The sequence below is a fragment of the Gekko japonicus genome, unplaced genomic scaffold (assembly GCF_001447785.1).
Source record: "Gekko japonicus isolate JY-2015 unplaced genomic scaffold, Gekko_japonicus_V1.1 scaffold779, whole genome shotgun sequence".
Lineage (NCBI taxonomy): Eukaryota > Metazoa > Chordata > Lepidosauria > Squamata > Gekkonidae > Gekko > Gekko japonicus.
In genome coordinates, this window is record NW_015174296.1 from 472,825 (window position 1) to 498,793 (window position 25,969).

The window sequence follows — 25,969 nt, forward strand, 5'->3', positions numbered from 1 at the left end:
GGAAGAGATTCAGAAGGACCTATTAAGATGGCAGGACCTACAAATATCGTTCATGGGTAGAATATCAACAATAAAAATGAACGTCTTGCCGAAAATATTATACATAGCTCAATGTATCCCGATTCTAAAAAACAACAAATTTTTTGAAGAATTAAACAAAATGACCAGAAAATTCATATGGCAGGGGAAAAAATCCAGAATCAAACTAAAAATTCTGAAAGAGAAAAAATCCAAAGGAGGACTCAGTCTTCCGGACTGGAATATATACTACCAAGCCGCCGCACTGACTTGGATCCGGGACTGGGTTGTGCTGGAAGATAAAAGATTACTTAATCTAGAAGGCCACGATCTACACATGGGCTGGCACGCCTATGTGTGGTACGAGAAAGACAAAGTGCATAAAAATTTCTCGAATCATATAATAAGAGGTCCACTAATGAAAATATGGAACAAAGTAAAAAAACAACATTATAAAAAAATCCCTAAATGGGTGGCTCCATTAGAGGCTTTCGTAATCCCAACCCTAATAAATGAACACAATACAAAAACCTATCAAGTCTTTCTGGATGAAGAAAATCGATTAAAATCCTGGCAAGAAATACAAGAAATGAGCATAAAACTAACAATATGGGAAAGGAACCAATTAAGTTCAAGATTCACAAAAGATTAAAAAAAAGATTTTTACAATACAGAAACGCAGTTTGACAAAGCATGGCTGAAAGGAAAAGATAAACTGATTCAAAAAATCTATAATTTTTTGTTAGAAGAAGAACTAAAAGAGGAGTTGAAAAAACCAACAATGATTAGTTGGGAAAAAGACTTAGGTCGAAATATAGAGGGAATGGAATGGATAAAAACCTGAAAATCAATAAAGTTACTTAGAGCAACTTCCTATAAAGAAAATATAATAAAAATGATATACAGATGGCACTGGACGCCAGACAGATTACAAAAATGGTACTCAAATGTTTCTGGATCCTGTTGGAGGTGCAAACATAATATCGGAACGTATTTCCACATTTGGTGGAAATGCGAAAAAATACAAAAATTTTGGAAAACCGTTAAACAGCTGTTAAAGGAAATTATACGGAAAGATTGAGTGCTGAGTCCAGAGCCTGAGTCCAGAGCTCTTTTTACTGAATGTTACACCTGACGGGCTGAAATTCAATGAGAAGTGTATTGTTGTATATGTTATCACAATGTCCAGGATTTCTATTGCTAAAAATTGGAAATCTGATAAGTTGCCGAGCAGGGATGACTTGACCAATATTCTCTATGATGTAAAAATCCCTTCTTAGTGAGCATCTACTTCATGGTAGGAGTGGTCTTTCCGAAGTTCGTGTTTCTGGGTCCAGGGGTTTGGCCTGGATGTTGATTTTACGGTGAGGGGACTTTCTTTTATACATATAGATGGGTAACCAGAGTTATTTGGTAGCTGGGATTATCTATGTGAGAAGGGATAAAGCAGAGGAACAAAACATAGCAGCAAGCCAGGTCTGTGCTCATGTTGATTTAGTGTCACTGTAAAATGATGTCTTAATGCCACCCTACTGTGCGAGGATAAAAATGTTTTCTGTCCCCTTTCTCCAGACTATACATAATTTTATAAACCACTGTCACATCATCTTTAGTCATTATTTTTTCTAAACAAAGAGTTTAGCTGAACTGCAGGGTGTGGAAGGTTAGTAGTTCAGCAGTTCGAGACCCGGGTGCCGCATGATGGAGTGAGCTCCCATCTCTAGTTCCAGCTCCTGCCAACCTAGCAGTTCGAAAGCAAGAAATTGCAAGTAGATAAATAGGTACCACTTCGGTGGGAAGGTAACAGTGTTCCGTGCACCTTGGTGTTTAGTCATGCCAGCCACATGACCACGGAAACGTCTTCTGACAGCGCTGGCTCTTCAGCTTTGAAACGGAGATGAGCACCGCAACCCTAGAGTCGGACTTGACTGGCTTTCGAGCAAGGGAACCTTTACCTTTACCTTTAACATTTCCTTGTTGTGAAGGTATTCCTAACCTCTTAATCATGTTGATTGTCCTTTTTTTTGCCTATACAAGCTCTACAATATCTTTTTTCAGGTGGGATGACAAGGACTGAATACAGAATTAGAAATGCCTTCATTATGCAAGTTTATATGATAGTATTATGATGCTTCAGTTATTTATATAAATCATAATACTTGTTTCATTATTACAACATTTGACTCTTGACTTTTTAAGGTCTGTGCTATAATCTCAGGCATAGTCAAAGGGATTCTGATATTGTGAAAAGTGCATGTCACCAAATAGAACAAGGAGATGATCAGCTTGTAGAATATTTTGTACTAAAAGAGTATAGAAATTAAAGGCAGATCCACTGTAGGCTTTTTTAAAGCAAGTAGAACCTCATCGTCTTCCTTATCACGTTTTAAGTATGTGAAGCTATTTTTGCCTATGTTTATCCTTTACTAAGGAGCTGCGGTGGCTCAAGTGGTTAAGACGCTGAACTGCAGGCTGTGGAAGGTCAGTAGTTCAGCGGTTCAAGACCCGGGTGCCGCAAGACAGGGTGAGCTCCTGTCTCTAGTTCCAGCTCCTGCCAACCTAGCAGTTCGAAAGCAAGAAATTGCAAGTAGATAAATAGGGACCACTTCGGTGGGAAGGTAACAGCGTTCCGTGCACCTTGGTGTTTAGTCATGCCGGCCACATGACCACGGAAACGTCTTCGGACAGCGCTGGCTCTTCGGCTTTGAAACGGAGATGAGCACCGCAACCCTAGAGTCGGATTCGACTGGCTTTCGAGCAAGGGAACCTTTACCTTTACCTATCCTTTACTATCATTGTTTCCTCTTTGTTTTAATGTCTTCTGACTTGTTAATTTTTATTGTAACAAGTGGGGGGGGGGACAGGTCCCAGAAAACATACGACATTCTGTGTACTGAGCCCACTTGTTACTGGTTTTCTCCAGTAAAGGGAAGGAAAGTGTAGGAAAAGTAGGGAAGATCCAAGGGCAAACCAAATCTTCTTATCAGTCTCCCTCCCCCTTTTTGTCTAGTTGTTTCATTATGTTCCTAAACTTTTAAATTCTGAAACATCTGTTATGCAAGATTATTCTGCCTGGCAACTATATGGTATTCCACTGTTTTCTGAAACAAAATAGATCTTTTATAACTCTATCTTTCTTGCCATTTTGCCATTTTTTAAATTCTCTCTAAGCTGAGGCATAAGTATCTGAAATAATTCTTTCTTGGTGAGTCATCACTAGGTCAGAAGTGGGGGGGGGGGCATAAAAAGAATGCAGAGAGAAGGAAAAGAGAAGTGTCCTGAAGGTACATCAATAACTGAATGCACCTGGAGCGGCAGATTTTCTTTTGGTCTGTGCTTCCTCTTTATGTATGTGTGACTAAGAAAGGTGATTCCAGTGAATGAACTGGGATTTCTGCTTTCATGATAACCCATGGTGTAGAATCTCAGTTTAGTACCCATAAGCCATCCACAGTTTGTTGATCAGCCTGCAGTCAAACGTCACACAAAACCGGAGTTTAATCAAACAACAGTTTATAAAATGTGGTTTAGTGTTATGTTCAAATTGAGCGAATGTACCAAAAATGATGTAATTTAAATTATGTTTAAGAAAATATATAGAATTTGTCTAGCTTGACATTGTATATAAACCATATTATTATATTAGGATTATGAATGAACAATGAGGATCAAATCCAAAAGAAGTCACTACTCATCTTCTGTTGATGCTAACCTTGTGATGTACCTTTATTCCAAGGCATCCAAAGATGAACAGTGGAAGCGAGCCATGGATTATCTCAATGTTGTCAGTGAACTCAATTACATGACCCAGATTGTTATTATGCTATATGAGGATCCCAATAAGGTAATAAAATAACGAATAAACTCATAAAGTCATAATATGTACTCCAAAATGAGGTTTAAACTATCGTATTGATTCTCTTTAGGAGCTTTCATCAGAAGACCGTTTCCATGTGGAATTACACTTTAGTCCAGGAGCTAAAGGTTGTGAAGAGGACAAAAATTTACCATCAGGCTCTGGCTATAGACCTGCTTCTCGAGAGGTAAACACTCCTAGGAATTTTTCTCACACACATGAAATTACAGTAGGACCTCACGTGTCATTTCACTACAGTCAGACACTTACAAACATATTAAGATCCAGCTACCAGGAGAAGTATAACGTTACCTTGTTAAACTAAGTCAACATTTTTTGAGGAGTTGTTAAACTGTGAAAAGAAATAAATTTTTTGCATTAGTATAATCTCTGAAGAAACCTCAATACAGCTGTAGGAAGGAATTATTCTAATGTTTAAATATTCAATATATTAGAACAGCATTCGCTAATATGATGTGTTTGATATTTAGAAATAATTGAAAATAGTTGCACTAGTTTCTTAAAAAAAAATAAAAAAATTGATAGAGCAACCTTACACCCTCATGCAATGAGACTTCTGACACACATGTATACTAAAATATCCCAAATCAGATTCTGTACAGTGCAGGAGAATTGCTGTTAAAAAGACCTTTATGTGTAGAGAATGTTGTCATGCGAGTCTCTAGATAAAGGCTGTATTCCTTAATATTTATAAGAATACCTTCCCATAAGCCTCCAGTCCTGATGAAAATTTTTGTCCCATGAAATATCCCTTTTCTTACAGAATGATGGGTCAAAGAAATCTTCTCATAGAACTGACAGTGATGAAGAATCACATTCTTCTAAAAGGGATGAAACAGATCGATCTATAATGATGTTCAAGCCAATGGTGTCAGATCCAATTCATATACACAGAAAATCACCCCTTCCAAGAGCCAGGAAAATTGGTTCAGTAGAAGTAAGTCATGCCATACAGGGCATATGTATTGAAACTGGTTCCATTTTGGGGAGGTGGGGATATTTATTTTCAGCCTTTCCCCCCCAAATTGCATAGCATAGTAGATAGCATAGGGTGTATTTTGCAATTGCTTCAACCACTTCTATCAGTTAGAAATTGAAAGATATCCTGAGTTTGGAACATGCAGTAAGTCCTGAGCTGACTAATCTACATTGCTTTATATACAAGATATCCACACAGAAAATGTGGAGACGTTTGTGTGTAAAGAGTAAAGAAATAGCACAAGAATCTATCAGTGCCCATAAATCAGAGTAGCATGTTGATAATGCCCCCATATCAGCCATATCTGGAAACAGCCACCCAATGCACACTAACATGCTTTCGTGACAGGAAGACAGAAGACAGCAAGGGAGACACAGGTTACTAGGACAGCCACAAGAAGACACATAACTGTATATTCAGAGACGGTTTTCCTGTCCTCTCTATTAGCTCACTGGGAAAAACCACTCATATGAGAAACATACTTGAAGAATTTAAATCCCATCAAGAGGGAAGCTAGGAATAATTAAAGCTCACATTGTCAGGCCCTCAGTCAACTCACTCTCGACATCGTTTCTTTGAAGAAAACTTTATTGAAGAGATTTGAGATGCTTTGAAGGTGAAAGTCTTTGTTAGGGGCAAAGCAACAGGACCCCCAAGGTATAGTCAAAAGCCACATTCCAATCTTACATCACACACAAAAGTGAAACTAGCACCCCTGACAAATATATGGGTACTGCCTAGCTATTCAAAGCCTTATCTTCTTCAAGGACGAGAGCCTGTGAACACTCACACCTTGAGGCTCATGTTTTGAGAAGAGTTACAAAGCAGCACATCTCTAACTCCTACGTTCAATCAGACTCTCACACATCCACACTCCCCTCCCCCCAGGAATGTCATGTCAGTGAGGGCGATAGATAAGGGGCTGGGAAAGAGAACCAGATGGACATGGGAACAACAGGATACAAGCAGGTAGTAAATAATACAGTAAATATCCCAGATACAGCCCAAGTCTGACACACATTTTGGTGAAGGAAGGAGGAAACAGGAACAAAACCCATACCTCATGTGCTGCGGAGAATTCTTCTAGCCACATACCCAACTGGGCACAAAGATAAATGATGAATCATAGAGTGTTTGGAATCCTCCATTGGCCCTGGCATCAAAACCAGCTTTATATACTAGGACTGGAGAGACTGCAGGTATATCACAGGTTTAGCAGGCCTGAAGTTCCTGCATGTGGCTAGCAGCCATACCACCCCAAAAAGAGCTAAAGCTGTGCTCCACCAGGTAAATAATACACTCTATCTCTCTCTCTCTCTCTCTCTCTCTCTCACACACACACACACACAACCATAAAAATCCAGCTCATCTCTCCACCGCCATTGCATCTGTGAAATGCTGTCCAGCAGAGCTGTTTCAGGTTGTGAAGATGCTTCAGTCCTGAGTCTTTGAGGATGTGTATCTGTAAAATGTAATGCATTTTGCAGATAAAATCCCTCAACTCCACCATGACTTAAGATGCTGCGGTTGGTTCAGTCTCAGGATGCTGATAGAGTGCTGTCTGGTCCTAGTTGTATGGCTGACTTTCAGTTAGCAAGGCCTGATGCTTGGAAATGTGCAGCCCATCCCATTTAGACTTGCCCTTCATGGTTGATAGTGTAAAGCTGCACCGGGTTGACTAAGTGGAAGTATTAAATGCCTCTGTCTGCAGGAGAGTATAGTTCCAACAATCTTAAAATGGTTGTGAGACCCTTCCTGAAGAAGGTGTTCTTGGACCAGAATAATCTAAATAACTACTTCCTGGTGGTCAACATTCCATTCTTGGGCAAGATGCTCAAGTAGGTGGTGGTACACAGCTTCAGGAGGTCTTGGAAGAAACAGATTATGTAGACCCATTTCATTCAGGATTAAATCCTGGCTTTGGGATGGAAACAGCTCTGGTCACCCTGACAGATGATCTTCATCAAGAGAATGATATGGGAGTGCATCCCTGTTAATTCTCTTATACTTCTCAGCAGCTTTTGATGCTGTCGACCATGGTATCCTTCTGGAGTGGCTGGCTGGGTTAGGAGGCATCATGCTTCAGTGGTTCTTCTCTTATATGACTGGCCAATTCCAGAATACGGTGCTCTGCAGCTGGTGTCTGGTCCATGGCAAATATACTATGGATTCCCACAGGGCTCTTTCTTGTCCTCCATCTGTTTAAACATCTGCATAAGACTGCTGGGAGAGATCATTCAGGGATTTGGAGTAAGATGCCAGCAATATGTAGATGACAATTCTATTTCTGCTTAACTGGATCTAATGGGTCTGTGGAACTGAAGGTGCTTGGCAAAGCTACTGAAATGGATGAGGGCCAGTAAACTGAAGCTCAACCCTAATAAGTCTGAGTTGCTGTTGGTCAGTGACACAGCAGCTTAAAGGCTGAGTGTGCCTGTCCTGGAGGGGGTTGCACTCCCCTGAAGGAGAAGGTTCATAGCTCAGGTTGGGGGGGGGTGATACTGTATGCTGGCCTATGGTTAAGGGCTCAGATTTCCACAATGGCACATATCACCATTTATCAGCTTTGGTTTATATACCAGCTGTGGCCAATCCTCAAAAAGCATGATCACAGCACACTGTAATGTGAGCTGCCTTTGAAAACAGTCCAGTTGGTGCAAAACATGGTGACCTGGCCACTATTGGGGGCTGAATATGTGAATGTTATTACCCATACGATGAAAGGTCTCCACTGACTATCCATCTGTTCCAGGCTCAATTCAAAGTGCTGGATCTTCTTCGTGGTCTCTGTGCATCACACCTCTGGGTTATAGTGCGCCTGTGCCGACCCTGATCGGTATTTTGGAAAGCAAAAGGGATTTTTCGTGCCCGCTCCCCAGTCATGTGCCGGGCTCCACTGCACATGACTAGGGGGAGGGCACGAGAATCCCGCTAGTTCTCTTCTGACTGCCGCACTGGTAGGACCTCTACACCTCAGTCAGTAAAGTTTGTTGGCTTCAGGCCTTCTTTCTCTTCTTACCTTGATTAGTTAGTTAAGGAAAGTTATTTAGTTAGTTAGTTTTTCAGTTTGGACTCTCTCCACCTCGGCAGAGACACTCTCTCCCCCTCCCTCCGGCCTATGGCCATGAAGTGGGGTTTCTTTAAACGGTGCTGGACTTGTGGCAGAAAAATTGCTCCCTCTGACAGACACACTCTTTGTCTCCTGTGCCTCGGGGAATTGCACCGTGTTGATTCTTGCTCCCACTGTTCCAAGTTCTCCAAACAGACCAGGAAGAATCGGGCAGCGAGACTCCGTGTGGCGCTAATGGAAACAGTGCTGTCTCCGGTGGTGTCTTCATCACAAGACACGTCCGGGCACACTTCGATGTCAATGCCCGCATTGGAATCAGCGACTGCTCTGTCTTTGACATTGGCCCCAATAGACACAGAAAAATCGGTGCCCAAGCATCCAATTCAGGTGCAACAGTCCGAAGCCCATAACCCTTCCAAGATCCGGAAGGAGGGCAAGAACATTCAACTCAGCAAGCATAAGAAGCACAAGAAAGGCTCTCTCGATAAAGCATCGAGTCCTCACCAAACTGAGACTGCCACTCAGTCTAGAGCTGCTTTGCTTGCCTCATTGAGTCAAGGGCAATCACAAGGTGCACTTCGGTCACCTTCGTTTCGCCCCAACCAATCCATCGACTCTGATCAGGAGCTGAATTTTACTCAGATACCGTGATCTCCCGGTATCGAGAGCCTTCATCGGGAACGAGGGACCCATCTTGTCGTCTCGTCACCATCCTTTGGGCCCGACGATCGAAATCGATCTCCGACGCCGCTCCAACCCTCATCATGGGATCAGCGCCAATGGCAATAGTTGTACAGGGCTTATCCCTTCCTGGGATCGACGCCATGGCTTCCCCCATGCCCCCCTGTCGAGTGGGATCGCCAATCCACATCCTCACAGATTTCCCAGTACCAAGACCCTTCCTCGGCATTGGAATTTGTTAAACCACTGCAATCGAGACCGATCGTTAAAGGTTCCAGCCTCCAGTCGTCAACACCAAAACAATTCCTGGAACCAACGGAGCTACTGCCTTCGATGCCGATCCTCCAGACATCGTTTTCTGAACCTTCGGACCGCTCCAGCTCAATTGGGCGAGGAGAGTCCACACCCACCATTGCAACCGTCCCCACTGCAACAGGTCGAGGACAATCAACATATTTCCCCAACAGAGGATGTCAAATCTTATGGGGACTTTATCAAACATATAGCTGATAAATTGGCTTTGTCTACCACCCAGCCGCCACCGATTGTCACGGACTCCATCTTTGACATCGTCCGGCTGAACACCTCAGCATTGGTCGCCCTCCCCATGATCTCGGTCCTCCTAAAAACAGCCAAGGATCCCTGGTCTCATCCTTCTTCCGTCCCGGTTTCCAATAAAAGACTGGTTCACATGTACAAGATCCAGGAGTCGGGAGCTGAATTCCTCTTCACACATCCGAAGCCGAATTCGTTAGTCATGACCTCTTCTGCTAAAGGCAAGAGCAGCCACCTTATCCCTTCAGACAGAGAAGGAAGGAAGCTGGACACTTTCGGAAGAAAGTTTTACACCACAGGAGCTATGGGGATTAAGGCTGCTAATTATGCTACCTGCATGGGGCGCTATCAGTTTGCCCTATGGGTAGGGTTGTCAGACCTCTGGTTGGGTAGGGGTTCCCCTGCTTTTGGGGGCTCCAATCTCCACAAGTAGCCATCTCTCAGGGAGTTGGGTTGGAACTCTGTCTGCAGTTTCTGATTGGGGGTCTGACCCTGCAAAGCAAAAGAGGGTCATAAGTGCTTAGCCAGCTGTAGCAATAGTTGAGGTTGTTGGTAGTCACCCAAAGATGTTGCTGCACTTCTGTTTTACTCATTTGCTTGGGTTACACCATAATGATTTTGCATTGCCAGGATGTATATAAGAGGTGCCTTCCCCTCCTGTGGAAGACACAGCAGTCAACTATTGATGTAGGAATAAATGGTGAGCTAATACACAGCAGTTATATGTTGTGCAGGATGAGGGGGTGAGATTCTCAGCGATTAAAATTTTAGGCAGAGGAGCCTTCTCCCTATATGGAGTGCTGCGTGTGACTAGAGGATCTAAGTTGGTGTTTGTGTACTGCGATGGAGTACCTATAAGCACTCTAAACAAAACAGTGTTTATGCTGAACCAAGTTTGTTCTCCTCCTTGGCTCTTCATGCAGAGTACCCTTTCTCTCGCATTTCCATCATGAAAGATCACCAGTTGTGTTTTTTTGCATGGCATGAGGTGAGAGAGCTGTAGCCCTGAGCTGCTTGCTTGGGTTCATGTAGCCTTTATGTGTGCTGTGATTGGATTCAAACTTAGTTGGTATTCTGAGCTGCACCATGGCTGGGTAGATGTGGCAAGAGGAAGGCAAAAGGACTTTGTTTTTCACTCCAATTGAAGCATGCTATTAAGCCCCTGTTGTATGTAAAGTATCTGTGAACATTGTTTAAGGGTATGTTTTTACTCATGTCAATGTTGCCATCTCCAACAAATGGAGGAAAATCAGTATGAAGTCTGCAAAAGGGTTACTTTGTACATTAAAATCAAATGTATATTCTACTCAACCAATTGTAATGCAAGACACAAACAAAAAAGACTTCAGAATCACTGAGATCAGGGGTCATTTCCTGCAGGAGCACACAGGAGCGGAGCTCCGGCAGTAAAGAGCCCAGGGGGTGGGCACATGCAACAAGCCCCACCCCCTGCTCCCAGCAGCCCTCAGTCAGAGCAAGAAGCAGCCAGGTAAGATGGAGAGCCTCCCCCAGCCCCCAACAGTCCAGTGGCACCTTTAAGATCAAGTTTTATTCAGGTACAGGCTCTGCCTCCTCTGCGAGGACAGATCTGCACGTCCCGTCCCCCCCAATAGCTAGCAATCCAAAACAGTTCAGTGGAGCATGAGCGGTGGGTGTTGCCTTCTGACACACTTCTGGTAATGTCAGGGGGTGTGGCATATGCAAATATGTTATGCTAATGAGTTATGCTAATGAGATCCTGCACCTCTTTTTCTACGAAATGACCCCTGACTGAGATACAGTTTGTTGGTAAAGGAAAAAAAAACCTCATTTACATCAATACATAAGTAGAAATACATACAGTGTAAACTGCAGCTTTTAAAATGTTTTCAAGTACATATGAAAGGAAACTACTATATACCACGAAAAGCCATTAGTCCATCTTGCTCTGTATTGTCTGGTCTTACTGGAAGACATTCTCCAGGTTCTCAGGAAGGAAAAAGTCTACCTGAAGTCCTTTAAGTGAAGATGCCAGGGGTTGAATCTGGGATCTGCTGTGTATAACGTGTATTTTACTGCTGAGCCTTAGCCTTTCTCCAAAATACATAAACAGTGGTTGATATTGTGAAATCAAAAACCCTGGAGGAAAAGGCAAGAAAGGCAAACCAATCCTTAAAATAGAGGTCCCCAACCTTGTTGAGCCTTCAGGCACTTTTGGAATTCTGAGAAAGGGTGCCACTACAAAATGGCTGACATGGGTGCATTTCTCTTTAAAATCAATACACATTATAGCAAGTAGCCCTTCTTCCCTCTCTTCCTTCTCTACTCCTTTTTTCCCTTCTCCATAGTTATTGTCAGACTTGCCTCAGTTTAGAAAATATCATAATAGTACCGTACATTCTGTGCATGCCTGCTAACCAGGTAGTTTGGTGTTTACAGTTGCCCCAAGTCTGGAAACCCCAGTGCCAACAAAAAAGACTATTACTACTGTAGCAGGGCACAAAAGAGCAATAACACAGAGTAGCACACTGTTTTATTCAGACTTACCCAGAATGAATGTACTTACCCGCTCCCCTAGGGATCTTGGAGAAAGTTGAGATGGGTGTGAAGCAGGGGTTCCCACCCAGAAGAAATTTGTGACACTCACTTTGGCTTAAGTAATACATCTATAAGTTGATCTTAGTGGTGTGTATGGGGAAAAAATGGCTCTTTTCAGATTAGAGTCCATTGGACCAAAAAAATTTCCTGATATTCCCAAATTCCAATTTGGGTAAATAATTTGGAATTTGGATAAATAATCAAGAAACCCAAACTTATTCAGCATTTTAAAATGCCTTCTTGCTTCACTTGCAGAGGCCTGCCACAGTGGTGGCACAACTTGGGGAGTGAAGGGCAGTCATTAAAAATGCCTTCCCTTCTCTCATAAAGTTGCACTGCCATGGCAGCATGCCTCCACAAGTGAAGGGAAGTTAAATGCCTTCTCCACTCCTGGAGTCATGTTGCCACAGCAGCACACCTCCACAAGTGAAGGGAATGCCTTCTCCAAGCTGCACTACTGCTGACTCAGCGATATAGCTGGCTTGAATAAAAGCCGAATAATATTGGGTTTTATTCAAGCCAGCTATATCAGTAGCCAAATTAGACTGTCTAATCTGCATTTGGCTGAATAAATACCTGAAAAATACCAGTAAAGTATTGGGTATTTATCTGGTTTGGTTTATACCGAATGCACACCCCTAGTTGGGCTACTGTAGTTGTGGGGAGGCAAAGGAGGGACCTCTGAGTTGCCTGAAAAACTGAGTTGTGGAGGTGGTAAGGGCAGTGGGACTAGAGATTTAAAATTTTCAGAAGTTTTGAAGCTACAGGGGGAAACGTTTCTATTCCTCACCCCCGGGAAAAATGGAAATTTGGGGCAAATTGAAATATGTGTAGTATTTACTTTCCTATCAAACCAAAACTTCATTTACAGATTTAACAACATGAAATGCATTATTTGTAACTTGTATCTTAATATTCTATAAGAAAAATTGCAGATATACTTGAGAAAGTGTTACATACCGTTGCACCCTGTGCTACCATAGCACATGTATCTTCAATTTGTGCCATCTTATAGATAGAAAAAAATAAGTTGAAGGTAGAAAACGAATTCTGTAGTAAACAAAAGGAAGTGAATTATTTGGACAGTAACTCTCTCATAGAATCAGAAAAAGATATCTAAATCTGTAGATAGGGGGCACACCTACCCCAAACAAGTTTTTCTGCAAACTTGAGTGACCCCCTAGGTTTGCAAAAAAATCTGAAATACATTGGGTTTAAATTCCCCCCCAAATAACCCCCCCCACTTTCCATTGAGGGCCTGGCTGCTGCTGCAGAGCTGATCCGCGCCCAGCTGCAGGTGCAGGGAATGCTGGAAGCCGCTTTGGGCCCGGTCACGGCGGTAGGGAATGCCAGGAGAAGTTCTGGGCCCAGCTGCAGCAGCAGGGAACACCGAGAGCCACTCCGGCCCGGCTATGGGTGCAGGGAATTCTGGGAGAGCCTATGGGCCCAGCCGCAGCAGTGCAGAACACCAGCAGAGACTCTGGGCGGAGCTGCAACAGCGGGGGATGCCAGGAGAGACTCCGGACCTGTCCATGGGAGACACCAGGATCTGCTCTGGACCTTGCCACCACCAGGAGCTGCTCCAGGCTTGGAGCAGCTCCCAGGCACTGCCACTGTTGCTGGGCTCAAAGGTAGGGAGAAAGAAGGGGGGATTGGCTTGGGGGGAGAGAGAGAAAGGGGGGGGAGGAGGAGGAGATTGGATTTATACCACACCATTCACTATCCAAAGGAGTCTCAGAGGAGTTTACAATCCCTTTCCCTTCCCCTCCCCACAACAGACACCCTGTGAGGTAGGTGGGGCTGAGAGAACTCTCTCAAGAACTGCCCTTGAGAGCCTCTCTGAAAGATCTTGTAACTGACCCAAGGTCTCACCAGCAGCTGCGTGTGGAGGAGTGGGGAGTCAAATCTGGTTCTCCCAGATTAGAGTTCATGCCCCTAACCACTACACCAAACTGTCCTCTATACTACACCAAACTGTTCTCTATACTACACCAAACAAATGGAGGTATTGGCTTGGGAGAGAGAGAAAGACAAGGGATTGGCTTGGGAAAGAGAGAGAGAAAGACAAAGAAGGAAGGATTGGCTTGGTGGAGGGTTGGAAAGAAAAAGAAGGGGGATTGGCTTGGGGAGGAAAAGAAAGGGGAAAATGGGGAGAGAGGGAAGGAAGCAAAGGTGAGGGAATGCCCCCTCTCTGCAAGTTTCTTGCACTTGTATATTAAGTAATCTGCTTAAAACGAATAAGTTAAGAAGCAGTATGAGGTAGAGAAAGATTAAGCTAAACTTTACAACATGGAAAACACTGGAATGTTATTAATGTGCTACCATTAAATACATTATAGCATATTAATAGTTGCCATTATTTACATTTAGTCAAAAAAGTCAAAAATATTGCATATGTCTACAGAATGAGAGTTTATTCAGTGTCTCCAAAATTTCATTTTTCATTGGAAAACTGAGCAAGTCCTCAGACTTTTTCATTCTGTGTATTTGGAATGATTGAAATGCTTTGTAAGGGAACATTTTTCTAACTCAAAAAGAAAATATTTCAAGAGAGTTTTTTTCCAGTATTATACCAAGGGGCCCAATTTTTTCTTTGAAAAAATTGAAAAAATTCTGACTGTACATTTTGAATGTGAAAAATCTTGTATTAAGAAGCATGTTACTGACTGTAAAAGTGAAAAAAAATTCATAGGGGTTTCTTTTCAGTGTCCTATAGAAAAATGGCCTTCATATTAACTTTTTAAAATGGGCCCTCATGTGTTTAGGTTGGATCAATGACATCCTGCCTAGGCAGTAGGTTAAAGAGAGGCGAAAGTGAGCAGTTGCAAGTGGCATGTAGCAGTTCTTAAGGCACTCAAGGTAGTGGGTAGCAGCAGGCTGAGAGAGGGGACATTACTAGGTGGAGGAGGAGGCACATAGGCAGAGAAAAAGAGCAAGGACGAAGGGAAGCACAAAGTAATTGATCCAACAGTGCATAGCAAGTGAGAAATGCCCAGGTAATTCTGTACCATCTATGCCCTCCTTTCTCTGACCCCCAAAGTCTGCCTGACCCCTGATGTAGTCTCTGAAATGGTCGTAATGTTGTCCAGGATGCTTCCCAGCAAAGTTCACTGGCCATTATGTACTATGTTTCATACCTATCAGGGCCAATGATAGGGAAGTAGGGAATTTAAATGGGTGCTAGGAAACATATTCATAGGTGCCATGGCACCCATGGATTTCACATTGGAGATAGCTTCCTTAAAATAAGACTCTAACTATGAGACTGTTTTCCAGCATTTATGGGCTGGGGCAGTCCTTATGGGAAATGTCTCCTCTTGGTAACAGTCAGGATCATATTTTGATCTTCATTCATTAAAGAGAGAGAGCTTCCCATGGTTCTCCAGACCAACCCTACTGAGACAGCAGTTAGCAAGGTCTTCTGGCCATTTTTTCTGAAGCAGCTTGGGCATCTTTAAAGAAAGGGAAAGAAAGTAAGTAGAGATACCTGACCCACCAGAGGAGGAAGAGGACATCTCTATTGGTCCACGAAGGCCTCTTATGGGCCCACTTCTGTTCAATTTACAGAGCCTTTTGATCCCACATACAGCATGACACCCTCAGAAGTGCATCCAAGTTTTACTCCCTTTGAGTTCTGTAGAGAAACTGAGGATGTCCTCAGAGAACCTTGCAATAGAGGTGGTCCAGAGAAAGAAGTTCAAAGCCACAGCAAGTATGCTTAGAGCCTCCAGTCTTGACAGTCTCTTTGCTGAAGCCATCTACCTCTAGGCTAAGGATCTGGAATCTGTAGAAGCTAATGTACCAAAGGATGATCTAAAGAAGTTTGCATTAACAGCAATTTTTGTGGCTGATTCTTCCTAGAATTCCCTTCAGCTACCAGCCAGAGCCATTGCATCCAATGTGAATAGCATGTAGGAACACCTGGCTTTGTTATTGGGGAGGCAGGCCCATGTGGCGGATTTCCAGTTCTTGGTGAGGATTGTCTGGAACCAACATGATAGAGAAAAAGGATAAACCGAAAGTGTTACTCATTGCAGCAAGAGGACTGCTCCCTCACTAAGTCTCATTCCTTTTTAGAATCCAGCCTCTCCTTTTTGGCTCCAGAGGCTTCAGACCCTTGAAGTCTAGATGGCAGGCACCAAAGTCATTAGGCTACACTGTGATCATCAGCCTCTTCCTCATTCAAAGGGGGAAAGAAGGCCAAGCAGACATGATATCAGATTGTGTCACAGAATGAAGGATAGTCTCCAACACTTCTTTCAAGCCAGACAGTGGGCAACCTCTGACAGATGGGTGCTGGAGACAGTCTCTAAATAATACACCCTGGAGCTCAAAGTGGTAATCTGGAACAAATTCACTCTCCCAGGATAGCAGACGGTGCCAAAATCACTGGATCCTGCAGGCCATTGCTCACCTATTGAACACTGACACCATCCAACCTGTTCCAAAGGCAACTTCAATCAGAATGTACTTGATGGGGGGGTTGTCTTGACAAAGAACGGGGGGGGGGGAAGCTGTCCTTGACCTCAGTGGCTGAACTACAGGATGAAGAAAAACCCATTCCACATGGAAACCTTCTAGTTTGTTGTTTCAGCCAAGCAAGATGGGAATTGCCTGGCTCCCATCAACCGTTCTGGGGCATCCTTTCACATCCCATTCAGATCATCTCATTGGAAATGTCTGAGATTTGCCTAGGCAGGAAATCATTTCCAATACCAAGCTCTTCCCTTTGGCCTGTCTACAATACCCAAAGTATTTATGAAAGTGGTTGTAGCAGGCGTCACAATTTCCCTTACCTGGATTATCTTTTAACCTAAAACTCTTGACTGCCTTTAATTACATGGGTTTGTGATTAACTCGAACAAGAGAGACTTCATTCCAAGGAGTGTTCCCTCTAAGCCGAGTTAGTGTGAGCTAGCTCACAGTTTTTTAGCCTCCAGCTCACACATTTTTGTCTCAGCTCAGGAAGGATGGCTCCTGAGCAAACTAATTTATGTGGTAGCCAAACCGCTCGCTCACAACTTTAATGCCATTAGCTCACAAAGTAGAATTTTTGCTCACAAGACTCCACAGCTTAGAGGGAGCATTGATTCCAAGCCAGTGGATCCAGAACCTAAGGGTTAATAATACACACCCTAAATGACACTTTCCCTCACTGAAGAATAAAGATCAATGCACTTCTCTGGGAAATTCTGAAAATACTTTGGGAGGACACTCTCATCTGAACCCATCTCTTAGATATGGTGGTGTCATGTCCGGAAGTCATTTTGTGAGTTGAAGTCAATAAAGCTGACCCTTTTCACCTTTAGCCTTCTTTTTTTTAATCTTATCATCTATGTATTATAGGAACAATATTCAGAATAACGAAGATATGACCTGAATGAATTCTGAAATGAGGTTTGAAGAAAGCTGAGTGGTTCTCCTAGGATTAGATTACATAAAATCCTAAGTAAAACAGTCCAGTAAAAACTTGTTAAATAGAGAAAAGGCCCTATTGATATAATGTTTTCATGACTCTGACAGAAACTACAGACTAAAGTTAGGTTAAAAATATTAGTACAAAAGAGTATTGCCAACTGATTGAGGCTAAGTACTGTTGTAAACGTACGATGACTATAGAGTTAAGAAAGAAAAACAACAACCAACAACTAACATGAACTGCTTCTGCGATATCCAAACAAGAACACAAATATATCCCCAACCTCCTACAGAGGTTACCACCTGGGAACTAGAGCACGAACTGAGAGAATTAGGTGGTACAGTCTCTCAAACCCAGGTGCAACAAGTATGGGAGCTAAAGAACAAAGACCCACCCCCCTGACCTTCGATATAACCAAAAAGTTATTTAATGTGGATTGCATAACTTTTTCTATCTATACTAACGAACGACTAAATTTGTAGATGAACAACAAAGGAAGTCAATAAAGAAATTATTAGCTTCGGAGTAGAAAGGTAGTAGTTAAAATACTGATCAAGTGCGTCTTTTAGGAATGATCTTCTTCCAGCGCGGTTGGTGCGTGAGACTGTCTGTGACTGCGTCAGGATTGGATCGTAGCTCAGGAGGGAGTTCGAGATCAAGGTTTTATAGCAGAGTAGTTCCACTTGTGGGATCTGTGGCAGTGAATGCTTTGCCATTTCGTAACACCAGTAGCCTGCCAGGGGGAGACCACTGATGAGCGATCTTTTCTTCTTGCAAGCATTTTGTAACTGCTTTCATGTCTCTGCGTCTTTGCAGCGTTTCTGGAGATAAGTCTTGAAACACCTGAATTTTCTTGTCTTTGTAAAGGAATGAATTGCTGGTGTTGGCTTCTTTAAGAATTTTGTTTCTCGTGCAATAGTCGGGAAAATGAGCTATAATATCCCTTGCATGGTTGGGATTGTTGCTTTTACGAGGGCCCGTTCTGTAAGCCCGATCTACAAACAGTGCTATTCCCGCCTCAAGCTTCAAAATGGTGGAGAGCCACGCAGCAATAAAAGTAGTAAGTTCTGTAGTTTCTTCACAAGATTCTGGGAATCCGCGAAATTTTAAATTGTGGAATCGTGAGGCATTTTCAAGGTCCATAATTTTGGACCGCATCCATGATTCGCTAGATTGTAAATCCTGCACCTCATTTTGCAAAGTTATACATTGCTCTAGTGCTGTTTCAGTCGTCTGAGCTATATCTTGTACACTTTCAGAAAGTTCTTGTAACTGTTCAGACATTGGCTTAAGTAAGTTTTCTACTTTCGTGGCAAATCTGTCTTCCAACTTTTTAAATAATAACAGTACCTCGGGAGAGAGTTGTGGAATATCATCCTCTGTATCTGATGCAATGGCGGCCGCCATGTTGCTTGATTGATGACGCTCCGGAGCCCCAGAGTTTTCTTTAGCAGATCTCGGAAAATATGCCTTTACCGAGGTTGCTATTTGGCCAGAGGTTTTGTTCCTTCCCGGGTTCAATTTTCCCATTGTTTAAGCCGATTAGTCGTCCAAAATCCATTTTTGGAGTGTGTTTTAGAAGAGTCAGAGCGGGAGCCGAGGTTCTAGGCGTCCATACGCTTTTGGCGCGACGCCCCCCTCCCACCTTTAGCCTTCTGATCCAGGTGTCCAGTATGGTAATTCACAGAGACAACACCTCAGCCAAGGGGTATTTAGAAGTGACATGGCTCTCTGGGTGGAACAGATCATCAGTTCCATAAAAGCTGTGCACATGGTAGGAGTGGCAAATGTCAGGGCCACCTGGCTCAGCAGGAACTGTGAGCCAGACATAGCGGCAACTGCTTCCATCAGTCTTCACACAGATCTGGAACCAATTTGGAGAACACAGTGTGGATTGGTTTACATCAGTGGACAATCATCAGTTGCCTCGGCTCCTCAACAAGTTTGTCTGCCAGCAGGCAACAAGCACAAATATTTTCTCAAGCAAGAGGCCAGTGGGAATTCTGTATTTCTTTCTGTTCATCCATCTAATTCCAAAAGATTATAGATTAAAAAGTATAACTTTGTGCATATGGCTTCATTCTGATTAAGGTGACCATGATTTTAAGATCAAGTAGCTGTCCCAAAACTTTGGCAAGTACCGTGCATGATCCATCCAGAACCATAGGTGTTCCATTTAACAGTATGTGATCAAGGAGCTATGTCTTCAGTCTCTAGGAATTTTGGACAAGGTCATCTCTAATCTAGAAGCTTCACATAGATGCTCAACTCATAGGATTTACAGTTCCACTTGGAAGGTATTTAATAGCTGGTGTGGAAGTAAGGCTGCTGATCCTCTGAAGGCTAACGTTCATTTGGTATTGAACTTGTTGGAAGGGCTGTTGGAAGAGGCTTATTGATAATACCAAGGACCACTTGGTTGCTCTAGCTAGTGTACAGGGTCAAGGGGAAGGAAAGCTACTAATTTATTCCTATTTTATATATTTATGTTGGGGGTTTCTATCATTGGTCATCCCACTTCTTACAGATTCCCCACATGGAATCTTTTCATCTCTGCCTTTACCCTTCCTCCTTTGATCCCATTGTTATGTGTTCTGTCAAGGAGCTTACATTCAAAACGGCCTTTTTAACAGATTATGTTGGCACAGTGTTAGAACTTAATGTCCTATCAGTGTGCAAAGAACTGTGTGTATCACATGAAGACAGTTGTCGTAAGAACAGACTAACCTTCATTCCTAAAATTAACAACTTGTTACATAGGTCTGAGGAATTGGTTCTTTCTGCTTTCTCTTCTAAGCCATAGCACTCCACACAATGATTGTGATGGAATTTTGATATAAAGAGAGCTCTAAATGTCTACATTTTAATAAAGAGAGAGGTTAAAAAAATCTAACTCTTCAGTTTGTTCAGAAAGTCAAGTATGGGGAAAAGTTTCCAAGCCTAAAATGGCTTATTAGTTTTATTAGTTCTAAGGAATACATCTGTAAAGCTTATTTAGCTTTTAAGAATACCCCTTTGAGAGGAAATCACAGCCCATTCATTTGGAGGGCATCATCTTTGGTAGCTTATAAGGCTCCTTGGTGGAATCGCTGTAAGGCTGTCACATGAAAATCACCTTCACAGTCATTACTGCAATTGATATATACTTGTTATCAGAAGACGTATTTGGCAGACAAGTCTTTCAGAAAGTGGTGTCTAATTGAGTGATCCTGTCTTACCCCAGCAACACTGGAGAAAGGGGAAAAAATTGTAATTTATCATGAATTTTTATTCTCAGTGTTGCTGTGCTAAGGGAAGTCTGCCCACCTTGCTCTTGTAAGAGAAGGGTAGTGCTTGCAGAAGTAGGTTGAATGTCTCTTTCCACCTTTGTCAACAGAGAGAACTAGGTTGCTGATATTTTCCTTAGTTGGAGTCCACTGGAATGCCTCTCTGTTCTGTCCTTCTATTTTCTCTCTGAATATTGTTCATTTCTAGATGGGAAGCTCTCACCAGCTTTGAGCAAATGTTCAGTATTTTCATAGGTTAAAGTGGAGGGGTGATTTTCCAGGCTCAGTCTGGGGAATAATGGGAGGTACCCTACTCTAGGTGACCCAAAATTATCATGTGACCCCGTCTGTCACCAAGAGGAGGCATTTCCCATGACTAAGGACTGCCACACCCCAGCAACATTGAGACTGAAAATTCTCACGGTAAATTACAATTTTTTTCTTTCCCCGTCCCCACACAATATGCTCAGCCATGTATTAGTAGTACAGGTGACCATCCAGCCTGATGACAAATGTGAGGAAGCCTTATCACTTGATGAAGACTCCAGCTTTTACTAAAAAAGAGAGTACATGACAGGAAAAAAATTGCACTGTGTTTGTACAAACTTAAGAAGCAACCATGTAATAGGAGACCTTATTACATGGAAACCAATTGTCTCACAAGATGTATACGACAAGGATTAAAACAGCGTGAGCATGTTTTATTCTTTGCAAGGCAGGTTATTATTTATCTAAAGGATGATTGCAGTGGTATATACATTATAAGGGAAGAAAGCAAATTGGCAATATGCTTTAAAGAAGAACGCTATATGGACTTCTGAGCTCTGTCAGTCTGACATGTAAAAGAAGAAGTCTGCCATATTTATAGATAACCAGACCTTAGTAAAGAATATCAGCAAAGATTATGGTTGCCATTTTTACCTATTTTATAAGGAAGCTGCCTTATCCTGAGTCAGATTATTGGTCCATTTATGTCAGTATTGTAGATAGAATAAGATTGAGTGTCGTAATAGGAATAATTTCAAACACTGTTACCATTGAAACTCTCCTTAGTTTCACAGGCGATTTGCTATGTGCTCTGGGGGACCGCAGCTCAAGAACACATCTCCTCCTTGGGGATGCAGAAATAGCTGTGCAATACATTGGACCATTACCAAAACGTTCAATTACCTATTATTGTTTCAAGTAGGAGAAACATTTTGTAACATGGACAGAATTTTGCAGTATTTTGAAGGAAGAGTTTTTGATTATTGATCATGATAGTCTTCCAAAGCTTACAGAATTTTAGTGAGATGGTACTTGAATGCTCCAATAAACTTTTTCTTTCAGCACACAAGACATTAATGTGTACAGCATTCTACAAATCCTTTGTCATATTTAAGGTGTTCATTAATTCTACCATTTTCTGTGTCCATAAATATTTTGAACTCCTTTGGTAGTGGTAAACGTTTTGCAGTGGATTGATCCTTCCAAATTAGTTTGCCAGATATCCTTTTCTGTGAAACAAATTACCTCCTGGTTTCTGCATTCCATGTTTATGGAACAATAACAACGTATAGTTCTCACTCTGATGCTCCACTATCTCTGGTTTATCTCATTGTCTGATCTGCAGTTCTTTCCAATTTCTGTACCTAATAATTTCCAGTTCTTTCACAGGAGCATATCCATCCCTTTCTCTCACCCCCCCCTCCCCCAACACTGACTCAAGCAAGTAAAGTCTTTCCTTGGTCTGGAGGTGGAAGACTAAGAAAAGATTTTGAGCTTGATTTCTGGTGGAAAGTTAAGAATTTATTATTGTGGCAATGCATAGAATGTTATGGGCTTGCCTGTTCTCCTGTCCTCTCCACTGGCCTATTTTACCTTGCTAAGAAGATAAAGCTTTCAAAAGACATACTCAAATCTAGATTTTGTCTCAGATGAAACACTCGCTTCACTGGATGACAAATGGAAGGCTAGGGTGCTTATGGGGAATCCCCAGTGTTGTCAGCTTAATAACTGTTAATGGGGGAGGGAGTAGCTAGGTCTTGCAGGACAGGATGCTAGATCAGAGACTGAAACCCACCACTGTATCAGCTTGCTGGAACTGAACAATCTTCAGTGCCCTAACTGCCTTTCTACCTCTTCATCTGGGAAGACATGTACTAGTATTAAAATACAATCTGATGGCCAATGCCCATACAAAAAACTGGGGAAAATATGCTTGAGATCTTTCTTTCTCTTGAACCGAATAGAGATACATCTCCACATTCCAGCACAACATTTGCAGTCAGTTCAACATGAGGGCAAACTGCCTCGGCCACCAGGACCTAGATGCAGCCAAAGGGAGGCCAACTCCCCTCATATTCAGAACCATAGCAAGGAGATTTACACTCCCAATTGTGTCCTTATCCAGGTTTCCAACAGTGGTGACATTTTGCTAGTAGTGTAGTCACACAGCCTTGTCTGTGCCTTCCTTTCCACTTTTGTCTAGGGTGGTTCAGAAGATCAGTCTCTCCGGATAATATTAGTAATGAGCAGCCTATTATTTCAAGGCCTCTTTCTATATCCAGATCTGACCTGGATTTGCCTTGCACCTGGGTGCTGCACAAATTCAGCTACTCTTAAAGTCTGGTTAATATTTTCCTTCTTTCCAAAAGACATTCTGTCAACAGGATGTTCTAAATAACATCAGATGGGGGAGCATGAATATCTCAGTTGGATGGCTAAGATGTTCAGATTCCTGGTTTGTTTCATTCCATCTTGCCTGTTTGGGCAGGAAATTTGGATCCAGGCCTGCCTATTTCTGGTTCAGTTTGGTGTAGTGGTTAAGTGCGTGGACTCTAATCTGGGAGAACTGGGTTTGATTCCCCACTCCTCCACTTGCACCTGCTGATGTGACCTTGGGTCAGTCACAAGCTCTGGCACAGCTGTCCTTGAAAAAGAGCAGTTTTTGTCAGAGTTCTCTCAGCCCCACCCACCTCACAGGGTGTCTGTTGTGGGGGGGGGGAGGGAAAGGAGTTTGTAAGCCGCTCTGAGACTCCAAGTGAAGGGCGGGGTATAAATCCAATCTCTTCTTCTCTTCTTCTTCATGAGACACAGTACTGAAAGCCTTTGTCTGGGATGACTGCCATTCCAGGAGAGATACTGTAACTTCCAAAGCCCTCTGTTGTAGGGCTCTGCTCAGAAAGATTTGTAAGGCATCCATCTGGCCATCCATCTCCTCTTTCATGTAACAACAAATTGATGCATATACTCATTGCTTGAATGTCCCATTTTGCAGGATACCTTCCATCAACAGTGGAAAAAGAAAGTTGAGTTCATGAATGGCCTTTCTTATCTTTGGTTGGAAGGTATTCTGATCCACCCAAAGTGTTTCACTGCACAACAGAGATCAGTGCTTTGCTTGTCTCATTTCATCAAGTTTATGTTGGGCTCAACAACTAGCTGCTTTTCTCCTTCTGATCTTTTCTCTTCATGCACTGTTGAGACTGACACATTACAGGTTTTCCCCCTTTTATCCATAAACTAATTTATTTATTTATTCAATTTATATCCCCGTGAGTGGGCTCAGGGCGGTTTACAACATTGGCACAAATACCAATAAAACCATATAAAATCATTTTAAAACAATGTACAAATGAGAATAATAAAATCAAAGGTGCTAGTGATCGTTCAGTTCATTACTTGTGATGGCGTACTAGGTTGTTTTTAACTTTCTGAGTCGCTTGATGGAATAAGCCAGATGTTAAGGCTGAGGGCCGGGCTCGTTGATGGTAATAGTGAGGGGCGGCTCCTTAGTTGAAGGCCTGGTGGAAGAGCTCCATCTTGCAGGCCCTGCGGAACTGTAGAAGATCCCACAGGGCCCTGATCTCTTCCGGGAGCTCGTTCCACCAGTAAGGAGCCGCCACTGAAAAGGCCCTGGCCCTGGTCGTAGAGAGCCTGGCATCCATGGGGCCCGGGAGGGTCAATCGGTCCTGTGACCCCGACCGCAGTGCTCTCTAAGGCTTCTTCCCACAGCAGGGGATATTGGGCACTAATGGGTTCAGTCTTAGCTGATCAGAACAAGGACAGTCAACCCATTCTGCAGGGCACCTTCCTCACTAGTGCTGAGAAGGATCATTCACAGAAAGTCCAAAAGTTCCTCCTTATTATACTAAACTGTCGAGTCTAAAATTAGAAAATGGGAAGATCTGGAAAACAGAGCTTAATTTTAACCCTTTTTTATTCTTTTCAAAGACATTTTGACAGGGTCACTGATAGTTTTGTTTCTTCTTTTATAAAATACCATTTTAAAAGTGAAGCTAATTTTAATTCACGGATTAAATCAATATGAAATTGACTTGCTTTTTTTTGGACTGCAAGTGAACAAAAATAAATTAACATCAAAATCTAAGCCTGTTTTCCACCCAGTCTTGTTCTTTAACATCTTTTCCATCTTGATACCAGGTAGCCATCAGTGCTTTAAGGCAGTGCAGTGATTTACATATGGTTAGTTGAGACTCATAGGTGGATTATGGCACTATTGTTTGTCTAGCCTACAGCTGATTTTGGTTTACTCCTTTAAAGAATAAAGTGTTAGAAGAGAACAATGATGATTAAGTAGAGGGTAGACATAAAGCCTATTCATATGTACATAATATCCCTTGAGTGGTTTTCAAAGTCATGCCATTAACTTGCCATTAGTGTTACTTATTTTTGGTGAAAACTGTGGCTTAATAGTTGCTGTTTCTTGTGCCATGTGACAATTAATGGGAAACATTACTGTATAATGGTGGAGGTATTTGGAAAAGGGTGCAAACAAAACTGTATTTTATTTTCTTATCATTTGGCTATGAATCTAACGTTGCATGCTTTGCTGTTTTTTTTGCCCCCTTTCTCACTTCCAGGAAGAGAGCCCCCTGAGTGTGTCTAGCCCAGAGTGTATTGGTACCTGGCTGCATTACACCAGTGGTGTGGGTACTGGGCGTCGAAGACGCAGATCAGGGGAACAAATCACTTCTTCCCCTGTCTCCCCTAAATCACTGGCTTTCACATCCAGTATTTTTGGCTCATGGCAACAGGTTTTTAAACTTTACTTCATTAAACATTGCTATGCATTCTGAGCAAGAACAAACTGTCTTTAAGGACATCTAATCCCTTGTTCTGGATTTTATTTGAAGTAAATTATTTCACCAGTCAGTAAAATGTGATTTTTAAAAATATTGGTTGCTTCCGAGAATGTTTGGGGGGGAAAAAAGCAAGTGCATGTTGTTTTTTACACACTATTTCACTAAGCGCATTAGACAATAGAACTTTGAATTGGTTTCTTTTCAGCACTGTAATGTAGTTAGTTCCCAAATAAAATGGACATCAGCTTTGGCTTAGTTGTCCTTTAAGACTTTTTCCCCCCTAAAGACCAAAAACAGCATTGCATAAATTGGTGGTAGGTGCATTAAAATAACACAGAATGCCACAATTGAAGTAATTTGTTGGGAGATTGATTTTGCTGTTGGCCAGTTGGATTAGCATACATCATATTTTCAGTGGCCTGCTATTAACTGTATGTTAG

At 42.4% G+C, this 25,969-nt stretch overlaps 1 protein-coding gene across 1 annotated transcript in view; it reads left to right on the forward strand.

Annotated features, from left to right (window-relative positions):
- PPIP5K2 (diphosphoinositol pentakisphosphate kinase 2) overlaps window positions 1-25,969 on the forward strand; it is a 108,942-nt gene that overhangs the window by 60,928 nt on the left and 22,045 nt on the right. Inside the window, exons 21-24 of the mRNA XM_015424083.1 lie at window positions 3,755-3,862; window positions 3,945-4,061; window positions 4,659-4,832; window positions 25,308-25,481. Of these exons, the coding sequence (XP_015279569.1) occupies window positions 3,755-3,862; window positions 3,945-4,061; window positions 4,659-4,832; window positions 25,308-25,481 (573 nt within the window). The remainder of the gene's footprint in view (window positions 1-3,754; window positions 3,863-3,944; window positions 4,062-4,658; window positions 4,833-25,307; window positions 25,482-25,969) is intronic.